The sequence below is a fragment of the Echinops telfairi genome, unplaced genomic scaffold (assembly GCF_000313985.2).
Source record: "Echinops telfairi isolate 266 unplaced genomic scaffold, ASM31398v2 ScPeMD7_1;HRSCAF=3_0, whole genome shotgun sequence".
Classification (NCBI taxonomy): Eukaryota; Metazoa; Chordata; class Mammalia; order Afrosoricida; family Tenrecidae; genus Echinops; species Echinops telfairi.
In genome coordinates this window covers 48359901-48373308 of record NW_022103896.1, presented here as the reverse complement: position 1 = coordinate 48373308, position 13408 = coordinate 48359901, and the positions used below count along the sequence as shown (strand labels likewise).

The following is a 13408-nucleotide window of genomic DNA, read 5'->3' as shown; positions in this document are numbered from 1 at the left end:
AAAGAAAGAAAGAAAGAGAAATGGAAACGGGGTATGCAAAGAGGAAGTAGGATAAATGATGATACACAATGAGGAGAGTGCAACCTATGGGTTGAAACAAAATGTGTCTCAAGTGTTGAATGGAAAACTAGCGATCTGCCTGTAAACCTTCACCCAGTTCACAATACTGGAAAATGCCAGTATCTTTTCATTCATTTTTATCGATGAACTTTTTGATGTCCCCTGACACATTTCGTCCGCACGACAGAGGACACTGCAAGAAAAAGGAATTTAATAGAGGGGCACTGGAATTCAAAGAGGATGTAATAAAAACCAAACCCAAACTCACTGCCAACAAGTCAATGGTGATTCATAGAGCCCTCCACCCCTCCACCCCCGCCCCCACAGCCCAGATGGTAACTGATTCTGTCAGCAAAAAGCCCAGTCTTTCTCGGAGTTGCTGGTTGGTTTAAAAGTGGTGACTATGCAGATCGTAGCCCAATGTATAACACTACACTAATAATAAACTCCTACATTTTAAAGTGTTGGATATATTAAAATAAATAGGTAGATAGATAGCGTGTTAGACATATTCTGGTAGATGTATCCATACAAAGAACAACTGCTATAGACGATAAAATACAGAGGAGGACATGATAGTCTAGTTTAAGCAATTTCTTTTGCAAATTTTGAAACTGGGGCCCCAAGACATAAAGTAACTATTACAAAGTCAAATGGATAGTAAGCAGAGGAACAAGAAAGACCCTACCTAAGCCCTAAATCTTCTTGCCCTGACCAACCCACGGCTGGGTGGCGGTGTTCTCTAAGAATAAAAAGAAATCTACCGATGCAGTGCTTGGCAAACTCATGTGAGGTCCAAGAAAAGACGCCATACTTTGCAGTTATTATTCATTTGTACAGAATGATTTGTACAGAAACAAAGAAATGTGCTTTTCAATAGCAATCAGGTGAAAGAAAATATCTACAAATGTGTCAAAGCACTTCCAACTTAGGGCTTGGGGGGGGGGGGGGGAGAGGGAGCTGGAAAGGAGCAGCAGTGATGCCCTCTCAGAAGAGCAGAGCACAGTGGGGAGAATGTATGCCTCTTGAGGAGGCATTGAAGGCATTCTCTGTTTGTTCAATACTTCTTAGTCATTATAAAATGAAATACGAAGCCGCTAAGCACAAAGCTCTGTCCAGGGTTGTCTGCTTTTCCCAGAAGTGGAAGGATTAGGTTTCCAACTGGATTATTTCCCAGATGGTTACTCACTACCCTTGAAGATAGCTGGGAACACCCATCCGCCTAATTCTCCTCTTTAACCTTGGTCTCCGTCTGACAAATCTCACAAGATTTTATCAGAATGCTCTGCCCTAAATGTTGACATTTCTGGAAAGAGTTTGCACAGCCCTTGGAACTAATGGGAGGTTGAAAGCACCATCTCTCAACACAATGAAGTATTATTATGCTTTAACAGATGATTGTGGAATGAAATTTTATCTCCAGTCCTGTCGCTTCAGACTCCATACTTGTGTATCCAATCGCCTAAAGACAACTCCATTGAATGATGATGAACAGAGACTTCCAACTCATCCTGCCTAAAATAGAACATTGATTTCCACTGTCCTCATTCCCCACAGCTGCACAGACTCAATCAACCTTCTCTCTCTCGCTCTCTCTCTCTCTCTCTCTTGCACTCATTTGCCCAAACAAGCCCAACCAGTTGTAGTCTAGTTGATTCTAACTCAGTGACCCACGTGCTACAGAAGTGTGCTTTCTAGGATTTTCTAGGTAGTGACCTTTTGGAAGCAGGACACTCTGGGTGGATCTGAGTCAGTAGGCCAACGCTTAACCCTCTGTGCCTCCCACGAACTCCTCTTGGGTAACAGCACTACCTAAAATCTAGTTGATTAGGTGATTTTGGGGACTTTTAAATTTCTTTTCTTTCCAGCAATTCAATACATCAACAAGTACTTCTGATCCTAATTCAAACTATGTCTTGAAACAAATCTCACTGCCTGCTTCATCCCTACCCTAGTTCAGATAGCCATCACCTCTTCACTATTAGATTCGAATAGCCTCCTAACCCATCTTGTCTCCTCTTTTTCCTTGGCTAATCCATTCTCACACTCATGGCAACCCTGTTAGACAGAGGAGTATGCTCCCTGGGGGACCCATGGTGGGGACCCACGGCTATGAATCTTCATCTTCATCTTTCTCCTGCAGAGGGCTATGGGTTCTGACTGCTGACCTTGCTGTGAACAGCCCAATGCACAACCCACTGCAGTGGGCTTGTGTTTGTTGTTGTAATTTATTCTCCACACACCAACTACTGTAAGTTAAAATGTACAACTTTTCACATCTCTTCTTTGCACTACAACTTCATGGCCTCCCATCCCCCTTAGAATGCTCCCCACCCTCGTCTCCTAATGGTGACCTACAGAGTTTTCTTGGCCTTTTCTAGTTTGTTCCTTTTACCTCTTCTATCTTCTTAACATACGGTCCTTCTTATTGTTTGAACAGCAATCTTTATACTTGCCATTCCTGCTACCTGAAATATCCTTCCCCTAAATTTTCAACTGGTGATTATGGTGCTGGGAAAGAATATTGAAAGTTCCCCAGACTGCCAGAACAACAAACAAATCCGTCTTGGCAGAATGTTCCTTAGAAGTAAAGATGGCAAGACTTTATCTCACTTTGGATCTGCTATCAGGAGAGACCAGTATTCGGAAACAGTCTTCATGCTTGGTAGAGGGTCCGTGAAAAGGAGCAAGACCCTCAATGAGATGAACTGGGGCAGTGGCTGCAACAGCAGGCTCAAACATAACAACAATTGTGAGGGTGGGGCAGGACCACGCAGAATTCCGCTCTGTTATACCCCAAGTCCCTGTGAGTCAGAACTGACCTGCTGACAACTCAACAACAAATTTGCAAATGGCTCCCTCTCCCTCACTTTTCAAGCCTCGTAGATGCCTTTCTGGAATATACTCCACCCCAGACAGTTCCTATCTTGTTTTCTTAATTCTCCAAAATGACCACTGTCTGTATCTTTTACTAAAATGTAAACTTTCCAACAGCTGCAACAGTATAATAGAGACTTAAATATTTGAAAGGCTGATGATTCAATGAAACACTTCCTTATTAATGTTTCTAAAAGATGATGGGTAGAGAAGTAGGAGACGTGGGCATTACAGAGTAGAATAAGAGAATCTTGGGAGTGTGGGCTTATAAAATAATGGGAAAGGATTATGAGATAGACATACTTCAATGGGCTCTTTTTCCTGCATGGGAATGTGTGCCCAGGGCAGCAGAATTTATCCAAGAACCATTTGAACACATTCCCTTAAGTGGAACATGAAGCTTCTTATCTTCAGCCAACCCCTACCTTGCTCAGTATCACATCAGGTATGTACCCCTACTGGGGCCTTGCGGGAGTCTCAGGAAGCTGCTGGCAAATGTATTGCATTTCTTTTTGCTCAGTGTGATTATGTAACTTCCAGGATGCTGGGTAAATTAAGAGTTTAATCTAACCTGATTGGTAAGGGTGTGAGTCTGTGTCATCTCTTTATGCCAACCCACTGCCAGTTTTAGAAATAAAAATGACTGCCCAATGTATTCAAGGATCGAATTCTGTGAAAGTCTACACTCATTTATAACACAGTGCTAATTAACCTACATTTATCCCATTTTAAACTGAGATACAATCTCTAATCTGAGATTTTTCTAGATTAGAACATAAGAGAATTTAAAAAAAACTAAAGGACCTGTTGGTAAAGTAGGTTGCAAGTTTGGCCGCTAACTACATGGGCAGCAGTTCGAAACCATCAGCTGTTCTGAGATAGAACAGTGAATAGTGAGGCTTTCTACTCCCTTAAGATTGACCTCGGAAAACACACATTGGTACTCTGTCCTACTTAATATTAACTCAATGGCAGTAAGTTTTATTTATTATATGAGATGTGCTGATTAGATTTTATGTCACCTTCATGATACGTGTCAATCAAGGGGTATCCTGATAATGCCTTCCTAAGGGTGTGGCCTTTTTGTGCGAGAGACAGCGATAACTTCTCTCTCTCTTGACTTTCACCTTCCTCCTGATTTGGGTTCTGTATTTGTCTCTAGGAATGGCCCCATGTGGGCTTCCGATCCTGGGCACTGTCAGCACCCTGCCAGGTTCCCACCTATGTGGATTGATAGGACTTTGCACCAAACTGAAATCTTCCTGCTTCCTGCTCACCTTATCTTTCCATGCCATCGGGCTATAGCTACATGAGGCTGAAGGCCCCAGCTAGCAGCAGACCCACGGGCTGGAGCTGGACTGGGCTGGAGGGCTTCTTGATGTAAAGTTCTTTTTTATACTTGTATGAGTGTCACTAGTTTTGTTTCTCTACACTCCAGCGTAATACCCAAGACTACTGGAACCCGCTAGATAAGAAACTGAAGGGAGTCCAGGAGGCCACCTTCAGCCAGTATTAGATGAGCCTATGAAATAAACAGCAACACTCAGGAAGAGCAAACAATTAAATGAGAAAAAAGCGTAACATTTGCCCAAAACCAAGGAGGAGAAGCAGGAAGACACCAGGAAACCAGGTCAGTGGAAATAGGGAAAGTGCTGACATGCTGCAGAGATCATGACCTATGACTTGGAACCATTTGTTCAGGAATTACTGATTAGAAAACTAATTTTCTATGTAACTTGCACCAAGCACAAAACAACGTGTTTAAGAAATAATGAGGGAGTACCTCCCCCCACCTCCCCCCCAAAATAAGACGGAAAAAAGGTCTGCTGGGCAGAGCTTTCATAATACGCATTTCCCCAGTAGGCATGCAAGGAGCAACTCCCTCTGAGTCAGTGCACCCAGTGGCGTAGCCTGGGAAGGTTCTCTCTGGTCACAGTGAATTTTTTTCATAAAAACAGTTTTGCTCAAACCTTGTTTTTTTGGGATAGCTGATTTAAGAAAACAACATGTGGCTGTGAAATTTTGTTTCCTGCTCAGGAAAAATGCAACAGAAACTGTTGTGATGCTGAACACAATTGACAAGGGCAGTGCTGTGGGCAAAACCCGTGTACAAGTGGTCCTCTAGTTTCAAAAAAGGTAAATTGTCAATTGATGCCAAACCTCATTCTGGCTGTCCATCAACTTCCCAAATGGACGAAAATGTTGACTCATAGTGCCTTTGGAGTTCGTTCCACCAGGTCAGACTGTTAATCGAGCTTTGTATTTAGAGGTTCTGAAATGATTACATAACAGTGTGTGACAAAAAGGGCCTGATTTGTGGCAGATGGGGGACTGGTTTTGTCACAACAATGCCCCTGCTCACAGCTATCTCAGTTTGCCAGTTTTTGGAAAAAACAGCATGCCTCTCTTGCCCCATGCACCTTACTCACCTGACCTCGCTCCATGCGACTTCTTTGTTTCCACGAATGAAGAGGGATCCAAACATGTGAGTTTGAAAAGTGTTTCCAAGAATGGAATCACATATTTGACAAATGTATTAAATGTAATGGAGAGTACGCTGCAGGTGATAAGGTTGTTTTGTTAAAAAAGATGTAAATAGATAGCTTTGAAAAAATTCTGGGTTTTTTTGGGTACCCCTCGTGCGCTTCATTTTCATGAAAAATTTAGCAGTGATAATGGTGATGTTTGTACATTTGATGTAGTTATTAGTGGGGCTGCTAACTAAAAGTCAGCTGTTTGAAACCACACAGGGAACTGTGCAGGAGACCGATGAAGCTCTACGTCTGTAAAAAGTTATAGTCTCAGAAACCCACAGGGGCAGTTCTACCCTGTCTTATAGGGTTGTTGTGAATCAGAATCCACTCAATGGCAGTGCGGTTTTTTGGTTTTGTTTTGTGATCCCTAACATGTACACACACACCCAAAAAACAAACAGAAACATTGAACTGGCAATTGTGTTATGTAGATTTTTAAAAATAAATACATACTTTCTTCTAGTGGATTTCTATGTAAGATGTATGAGAGTATATTTTATTTATCAAACTAGGAGTTAACTTATTTCGTTTTTGTATTTTACTTTTGGAGTTATTGAAAACATTTTCTCAAGCTCTGTCCTCGGCTCTCTCCTCATTTTACTCTAGTCTTCCTCCTTAGCGGATCTCACATGGAGCTGCCCAAAGGTTCTCACATTGTGGTACACAGAGCAAAGTACAACATCCGCATAGTTACTCGAGAGTTGAAGGCTGTTGGCTTCAGGGCTTCAATTGCCCCGATGGCTGAGAGGCGTGACATGACTTCTGGTGTGTGCAGTCCAGTGAATACCTTAGCACATGCGCATTCTCTTCTTGGCACAGTCCATGGAACTCTGGTGGGGAGTTAGAAAGCTCTGAATGCCGACTTACGCATTTAGCTACCATCTGTATCCAAATAAAGGAGCTCAGGGAGGCACTGTGAGTTAAGTGTTGGGACTGCTGAATCAAATGTCAACAGTTCAAATTCAGCAGCCACTCAGCAGGAGAAAGGCAAGGCTGTCTGCTCCTACAGAGATTCAGTTTCAAAACCCCAGGGAGCAGTTCTGTTCTGTTCTATATGGTTGATAGGAGTTGGAATTGATTTTCCACAGTGAATTTAGTTTGCGTTTGCTATACAAATAATTCTCCTTTTAATTTTCAACGCAGGCCTGATTTCTTCATCTGATACCTGTAGATAGAGTCCCTAGATTGCACACATGGTCAAGTACTAACCAAAAGACTGCTGGTTCAAACCAAGCCAGAGGTGTCTTGAAAGTTAGACTTGATGATATGTCTTCCAAAGTTTACAGCCTTGAAAACCCAATGGAGTAGTTCTAGTCTGCAACACACTGTCAAGAGTCAGAGTCCACTTAAGAAAACTAGCACCACCACTTACGGATCAGTCCAGCTTCAATGTATCATGTCTAAATCTAAGTGATCTCGCAAGTCAGTCATCCTCTGCTGTTCTCTATCTCACTGTAGGCAATCACATCATTTAGCTGTTCAAGCTAGAATTCTAGGAGATGATCTTACCACCTCCTTCTCATTTCCACGTCTGCCTCTTGTTAAATTTACCTTCCTACCATCATCTCACTTCTCTCCATCTCTGCTACCACTCGGGTCCAAGCTATCTTCATAAGACGCCACCAGATTTACCTGAATTATTAAAATGGCTACTCAAGTCGCCCAACCTCACCCACTCCAGCCCTGCCTCTAATCCATTTTCCAATCTATGGATAGAGTGACTTTTAAAACACAAACCAGAGCCACAGACTTCAAGTCATACTTTGTTAAAGGCAACTTTGCTTGACATAACCAACAATGGTCATCTGTTGCTATGTGACAAGTCATCCAAACATTATTAGCTTAAAACAATCTAATGTGATCTCTTGTGATTCTGTGGATTAGTAAACTTCATTCAGTTGGAGGGTTTGGATTTAGAGTTTCCTATAGTTGCTAAGAGTAGTTCGTTAGTGCTAAAGTGATCTGAAGATGACTTTTTAACTTACTTACATATCTGAGCAGCTACCTCTACATGTAGTCTCTCCATATGACTCATTCTTCTTACGTGGCAAGTGCCATTCTTAGCACGTACTTCAGAAGAGACCTAGGCAAAACCTGTGAGACCATTTCCGGCATAGTCTCAAAAGTCATCTGGTATTTCTTTTACCTTCTTCGAGGTCAAAAGACGTCATGGGGTCAGACTAGATTCAGGGAGGAGACTATCAATCAAATCGACTACTTAAATCTGGTGTTCCAGCCCTTTCCCAGTTGCTATTTCCACTTTGAGTCACACTGACCTTTCAGTCTCTTGTACCCGTCATCTTCTATCCTGCTATTGGAAAAATGCTATTTTCTTGGCCTAAAATGCTCTCTCAATTCCATAATTCAACAAGTGAATGCCTGTTCAACTTTCAGACCTCAGTCAAGCCTATTCCCTTGGGAAAGCCTTCAGACTTCCTGAATCCCCCTTAAGCTTCTTATCTCTCCTCTCATATCACTGGATGCATTGCCAGCACTGTCTCCCATTGCATTTTGCATTTCTTTGCTTTTGGCTTATTTATATCTCTTGTTTCTCCACTAGCCAGAAAGAAAAGGCATATCTGTTGTAACCTTCTGCAACAGAGTATGGATTAATGAATGAGTGAAATAAACTAATTCTAATCAACTCTATCCTTATAATAAATGTCTTTTTTCTTTATAAATGACAGCAAAATATCTCGAAACACATTTCTATATTAATACATAGACAGATAATGGACTCCATTTTTCACAGATAAAATCTCATAAATTCAAATATCACAGCCATTTGCTAAATTCAATCTATAAAACTCAAAGTGCCCTTTGGCACAGTGGTTATGCACTGGGCTGCTAACCGTAAGGTCAGCAGTTCAAAACAACCAGCCGCTCTGTGGGAGAAAGACTGGGCTTTCTATTCCACTAAGCAGTTATCCGGTCAACAGCTACAAGCTCAGAAACTCAGTCCGACCCGTCCTGTAGAGTCACTATGAGCCAGCATTGACTTGATGGCAGTGAGCGAGAGACCTATAACCCTGGCAAAGCAAATGCATACATCAGTCAATGAACTACATCCTAATTATGTAAGTGTGGTGTTTTTTAAAAATCTGCTTTGAATTTAATCTAAAACTGCATTTGAATTCCAGTACTGTAATTCCAAGAGAGGTGACTTCCTACTCAATATAGAATCCCAGGGCCTACATTAAAGACCACTAGAAGCATTCCACTTCAATGCTCTGCAAATTTAGTTACTACCCATCTGAAGTGGAGGCTTGGATGCTGTAATGATGTTGAATATTCAGCCAGTGAAAGTCTATGGATCACAATAATATGACTGTTATTTCTGGGATCACCTTGAGTAACAGGTTAATTCCACAGACGCTAACAACTTTTGCTAACACTACTGATTTTCACTACCTATAGTATGAATTGCCTACGAAAGAAAAAAATCCCATTAACTTTCAACCTGAAATGAAAGAGTTATGTTGGGATGGGAGCTCACACTTCTGTTTTTAGAAAGGAACACACATAGCAAAGGGCTGGATTGGTCATGTAGAAACAGAAGAATTTTATCAATGTCTAAGTGTGAAATTGATCAGATGTGCACTCAAGATGCTTTGATTATTATTGGTGATTAGAATACAAAAGCTGGAAACAAAAAAGATGAAATGGTAGTTGGAAAAACTTGGCCTTGGTGATAGAAACAAAGCTGGAGATACAACGATAAGACTTTGCAAGCTCAATGACATCTTCATCGCAATTATCTTTTTACAATAACACAAATAGGGACTGTAAGCCCGGACTTCTCTAAGTGAAATACAAGGAAAGGAGTTTGACTACATCTGAGTGAAAAGATGATGGAGAAGCTCAGTATCAGCAGCTAAAACCAGGCCTGGGGCTAACTGTGGAACAGACCATCAATTGCTTATATAAGTTTAGGTTGAAGCTAGAGACCATTAAAACAAATCCACAAGAGCCAAAAGAGGACACTGAGTATACCCCACCTGAATTTTTAGAACATCTCATGAAATTGAACACTAATGACAGAAAATCTGATATGCTGTGGGATAACATCAAGAATAGCATACATGAAGAAAACAAAAGGCCATTAAAAAGATCAAATGGATACTGAAGAGACACTGAAACTTGCTCTTAATCATAGAGAGTAGCTAAAGCAAATGGAAAAAATGATGGAGTCAAAGAGTTGGATAGAAAATTTCAAAGGGCAGCTCAAGAACACAAAGTCAAATATTGTAATGAAATGTGCAAAAATCTAGGGTTAGAAAACCAAAAAGGAAGAACACACTCAGTATGTCTCAAACTGAAAGGACTCAAGAAAAATGTCAAGTCTCAATTTGCAATATTTAATGATTCTACGGGCAAAATATTAAAGGATGCCGGAAACATCAAAAGAAGATGGAAAGAATACAGAGTCACTGAACCAAAAATAACTGGTAAACATTCCACCATTTCAGGAGGTAACATCTGAGCAAGAACCAATGGTACTGAAGGAAGAAATCCAAGCAGCACTGAGCATTAGGCAAAAACAAGGCTCCAGGGATTGATGGAATACCAATTGAAATGTTTCAACAAGCTGAGGAAGCACTGGAAGCACTCATCTATGCCAGAAAGTTTGGAAGACTGCTATGAGCCATTTGACTGGAAGAGATCCATATTTATACCCATTTCAAAGAAAGGCAACCCAATAGAATATTTTTAATTATAAAACAAGATCACTAATATCACAAGTAAGTGAAATTTTGCTGAAGATCATCCAACAGTTGTAGAAGTACATTGATAGGGAACTCCCAGAGGTTCACACTAGGATGTGGAACAAAGGATATCATTGCTGATATCAGGATTTTGTTCAAAACAGACAATACCAGAATGATGTTCATTGGTGTTTTATTGAGTATGCAAAGGCATTCAACTGTGTGGACCATAACAAATTACAGATAGCTTTGAGATGAATGAAAATTCAATTAATTGTGCTCATTTGAAACCTGTACATAGATCAAGAGGCACTTGTGGAAACAGAACAAAGAAAGGTGTGCATCAAGGTTATATCCTCTCGCCATATTTGTTCAATCTGTATGCTGAGCAAATCATCAGAGATGCTGTATAACAAAAATTTGGCCTCAAGATTGGAGGAAGGCTAATTAACAACCTGCAATATGCAAATAGCACAACCTTGTTTGCTGAAAGTGAGGAAGACTTGAAACACTTGCTGATGAAGGTCAAAGGTTGCAGCTTTCGTTATGGATTACAGCTCAATGTAAAGAAAACCAAAGCATTCACAACTGGTTCAAGAAGTAACATCATGATAAACCGAGAAGAAATTCAAGATGTCAAGGATTGTCTTTGCTTGGATCCACTATCAATGGTCCTGGAAGCCACAGCCAAGAGATTAAAGGACGCATCGCATTAGGTAAATCTGCTGTATAAGACTTCTTTAAAGTGTTGAAAAACTAGGATGTTACTTTGAGGGCTAATGTGTGTCTGACCCAAGCCATGGTATTTTCAACCCTTTCATATGCATATGAAGAAAAAGGAAGACCGAAGAATTGATCATTTGAATTATGGTGATGGAGAACATTGAAAATTAAATATTGCCAATAAAAAACCTGTCTTGGAAGTACAACCAGCATGGTCTTTTTAGAATCAAGGATGCTGAGACTTCCTCTCAAGTACTTTGGAGATCGGTGCCTGGCAAAGGACAGTACGCTTGGTGAAACAGAGAGGCAGGGGAAAAGAGGAAGACCCTTGACTAGATGGATCGACACAGTGGCTGCAACGATGGCCTTACTATCCTTCGCCAACACCATAATCCAAAGACTTCAGTCTTTCTTATTCATTGTCCAACGTTCGTATGCATATCGGAGAACTGAGAACACCGTGATTTGGATCAGGTGCACCTCAGTCCTTGAGGTGGCATTTTTTGGCTCTTTAATATTTTATAAAGGTCTCTTCAGTAGATTTGCCCAATGCAATATACAGTTTGACTTCCTCTTTGCTTCCATGGGTGTATTGCTTTTGGAGCCAAGAAAAGTGAAATCCTTGACAATATAAATATTTTCTTCATTTACCAAGATGTTGTTTAATTGTCCAGTTGTGGAGACTCTGATTTTCTTCATGTTGAGGTGTTATCCATAATGAAGGCTGTAGCCTTTGACCTTCATCTGTATGTGCTTCAAGTTCTCTAACCTTTCAGCAGTCAAGGTTGTGTCATCTGCCTATTGCAGTTTGTTAATGAGTCTTCCTCCAATCTTGATGCCACACTCTTCTTCACAGAATCCATCTTTTTATTAGCTGCTCAGCATACAGCTGGAATAAGTATTGTGAAAAGATAGCACTCTGGCACACATCTTTCCTGATTTAAAACCAGTTTCCCTTATCCCATTGGAATAATTGCCTCTTAGTCTATGTACACGTTCCATATGAACAGAATTGGACGCTCTGGAATTCCTATTCTTCACAATGTTAGGCATAATTTGTTATCTACATAACAAATCATGTAATAGTCAATAAAACACAGGTAAACATCTTCCTGCTTTAAACCAAGATATATTTTACACCAGCAAGGTTATCCTTATTTGACATCCTTCTCTGAGTTTGTCTTGAATTCTTGACAGTTCCCAAATGTACTGGTGCAATTATTTTAAATTACCTTCAGCATAATTTTACTGGTGTGTGCATACTGATATTGTTGGATAAGTTGTGCAGTTTGCTGGACTCCTTCTTCTTGACACAAATATGGATCTCTTGAAGTTGTTTGGCCAAATAGCTAGCTTCCAAAATTCCTGGAGGAGACATCTCAATTGGTGCCCCATCAATTCCTACAGCATTGTTTTACACCAACACCTTCAGTGCAGCTTGGACTTGTGTCTCAGCACCATTGGTTCACGTGACCATATGCTGCCTGAAATGGTGGAGAATTGTCCAATTTCTTTTTGGCACAATGATTTCATGTATTTCTCCCATGTTCTTTTCAAATTATAATGTGTTATATAGAAAATTTAAATACCAAACAAGTTCAACCCGCTCTACAGCAGATCCAATTCCAGACTTGAACTCAGCAAAAAGTTTTGTTACAGGAAACATGACCTGCTTATCTTTTCAACTGCATCAAATTTATCTCCTTACACTTTCAAACGTTCCTCATTATCTAGTCACAAATAAGAGAGAGGCACTTAACGTTACATTTGCAGGTGCCATCTCTGACCGACCTTTTCACTAGTCTAAGTGGTTTCTCAAAGTCTTGCCCTCCATTTTCCATAGCTCATGGCCCCTCCTATTTCTAGACACAGGCATTCACCAAAATGCTTAGAACAAAGATAGATCTTTGACTACATTGAATAGCTTTCTTTGTCTATTAGCAAACATTTCTAAAAATTCTGTCATGAGAAGAAAAAATAGAAACATGTACTATTATTTTGATTACTTTTTCAAAGTTCATTTTGATCTCATCCAGATATGAATAAAAAATATCCCATCTTCCCTCTATCAGATGTTAGGTTCTTCCTCCTCAGTCACAGCTAGTCCACACCTATTCCTTACAGATATCAGCAATACTGAAGGGTAGGGGTTTGGGACATAATAGGAATGTTGATTAGCCAAAATTCATTGTGACCGAATAGGTCCCGGTTTCAACAGAGAATTCATCTGTGAGTGAACGTTAGGAGATGCATCCTTCTCCAGCTGAAGATGCACTTTCAAGGGCAGATACCAAGGTGAGCAACGCTCCCAGTTTCTCAGCAAGCAGAGAGGATTTGTGAATGACTGTGAAAGATTTGCAGCACCTCCCACTCCTCCCTGCTGCACTGAGGGTGGCTCTAAGAAGAGGAACAAGGGACAGAAATTGCACGGGCGATTTCTGACCTATCTTTAATCTTGGTCAAGAAGTAATGAACCACACATGCACGAGAGAGAGAGAGAGAGAGAGA

The 13408-nt window shown here is 40.6% G+C and overlaps 1 protein-coding gene across 1 annotated transcript in view; it reads right to left on the bottom strand.

Annotated features, from left to right (window-relative positions):
* PIP4P2 (phosphatidylinositol-4,5-bisphosphate 4-phosphatase 2) overlaps positions 1-7642 on the bottom strand; it is a 55633-nt gene extending 47991 nt beyond the window's left edge. The window contains exon 1 of the mRNA XM_004697720.2: positions 7618-7642. Coding sequence (XP_004697777.1) covers positions 7618-7642 — 25 coding nt within the window. The remainder of the gene's footprint in view (positions 1-7617) is intronic.
* Between the last annotated feature and the right edge of the window lie 5766 nt (positions 7643-13408).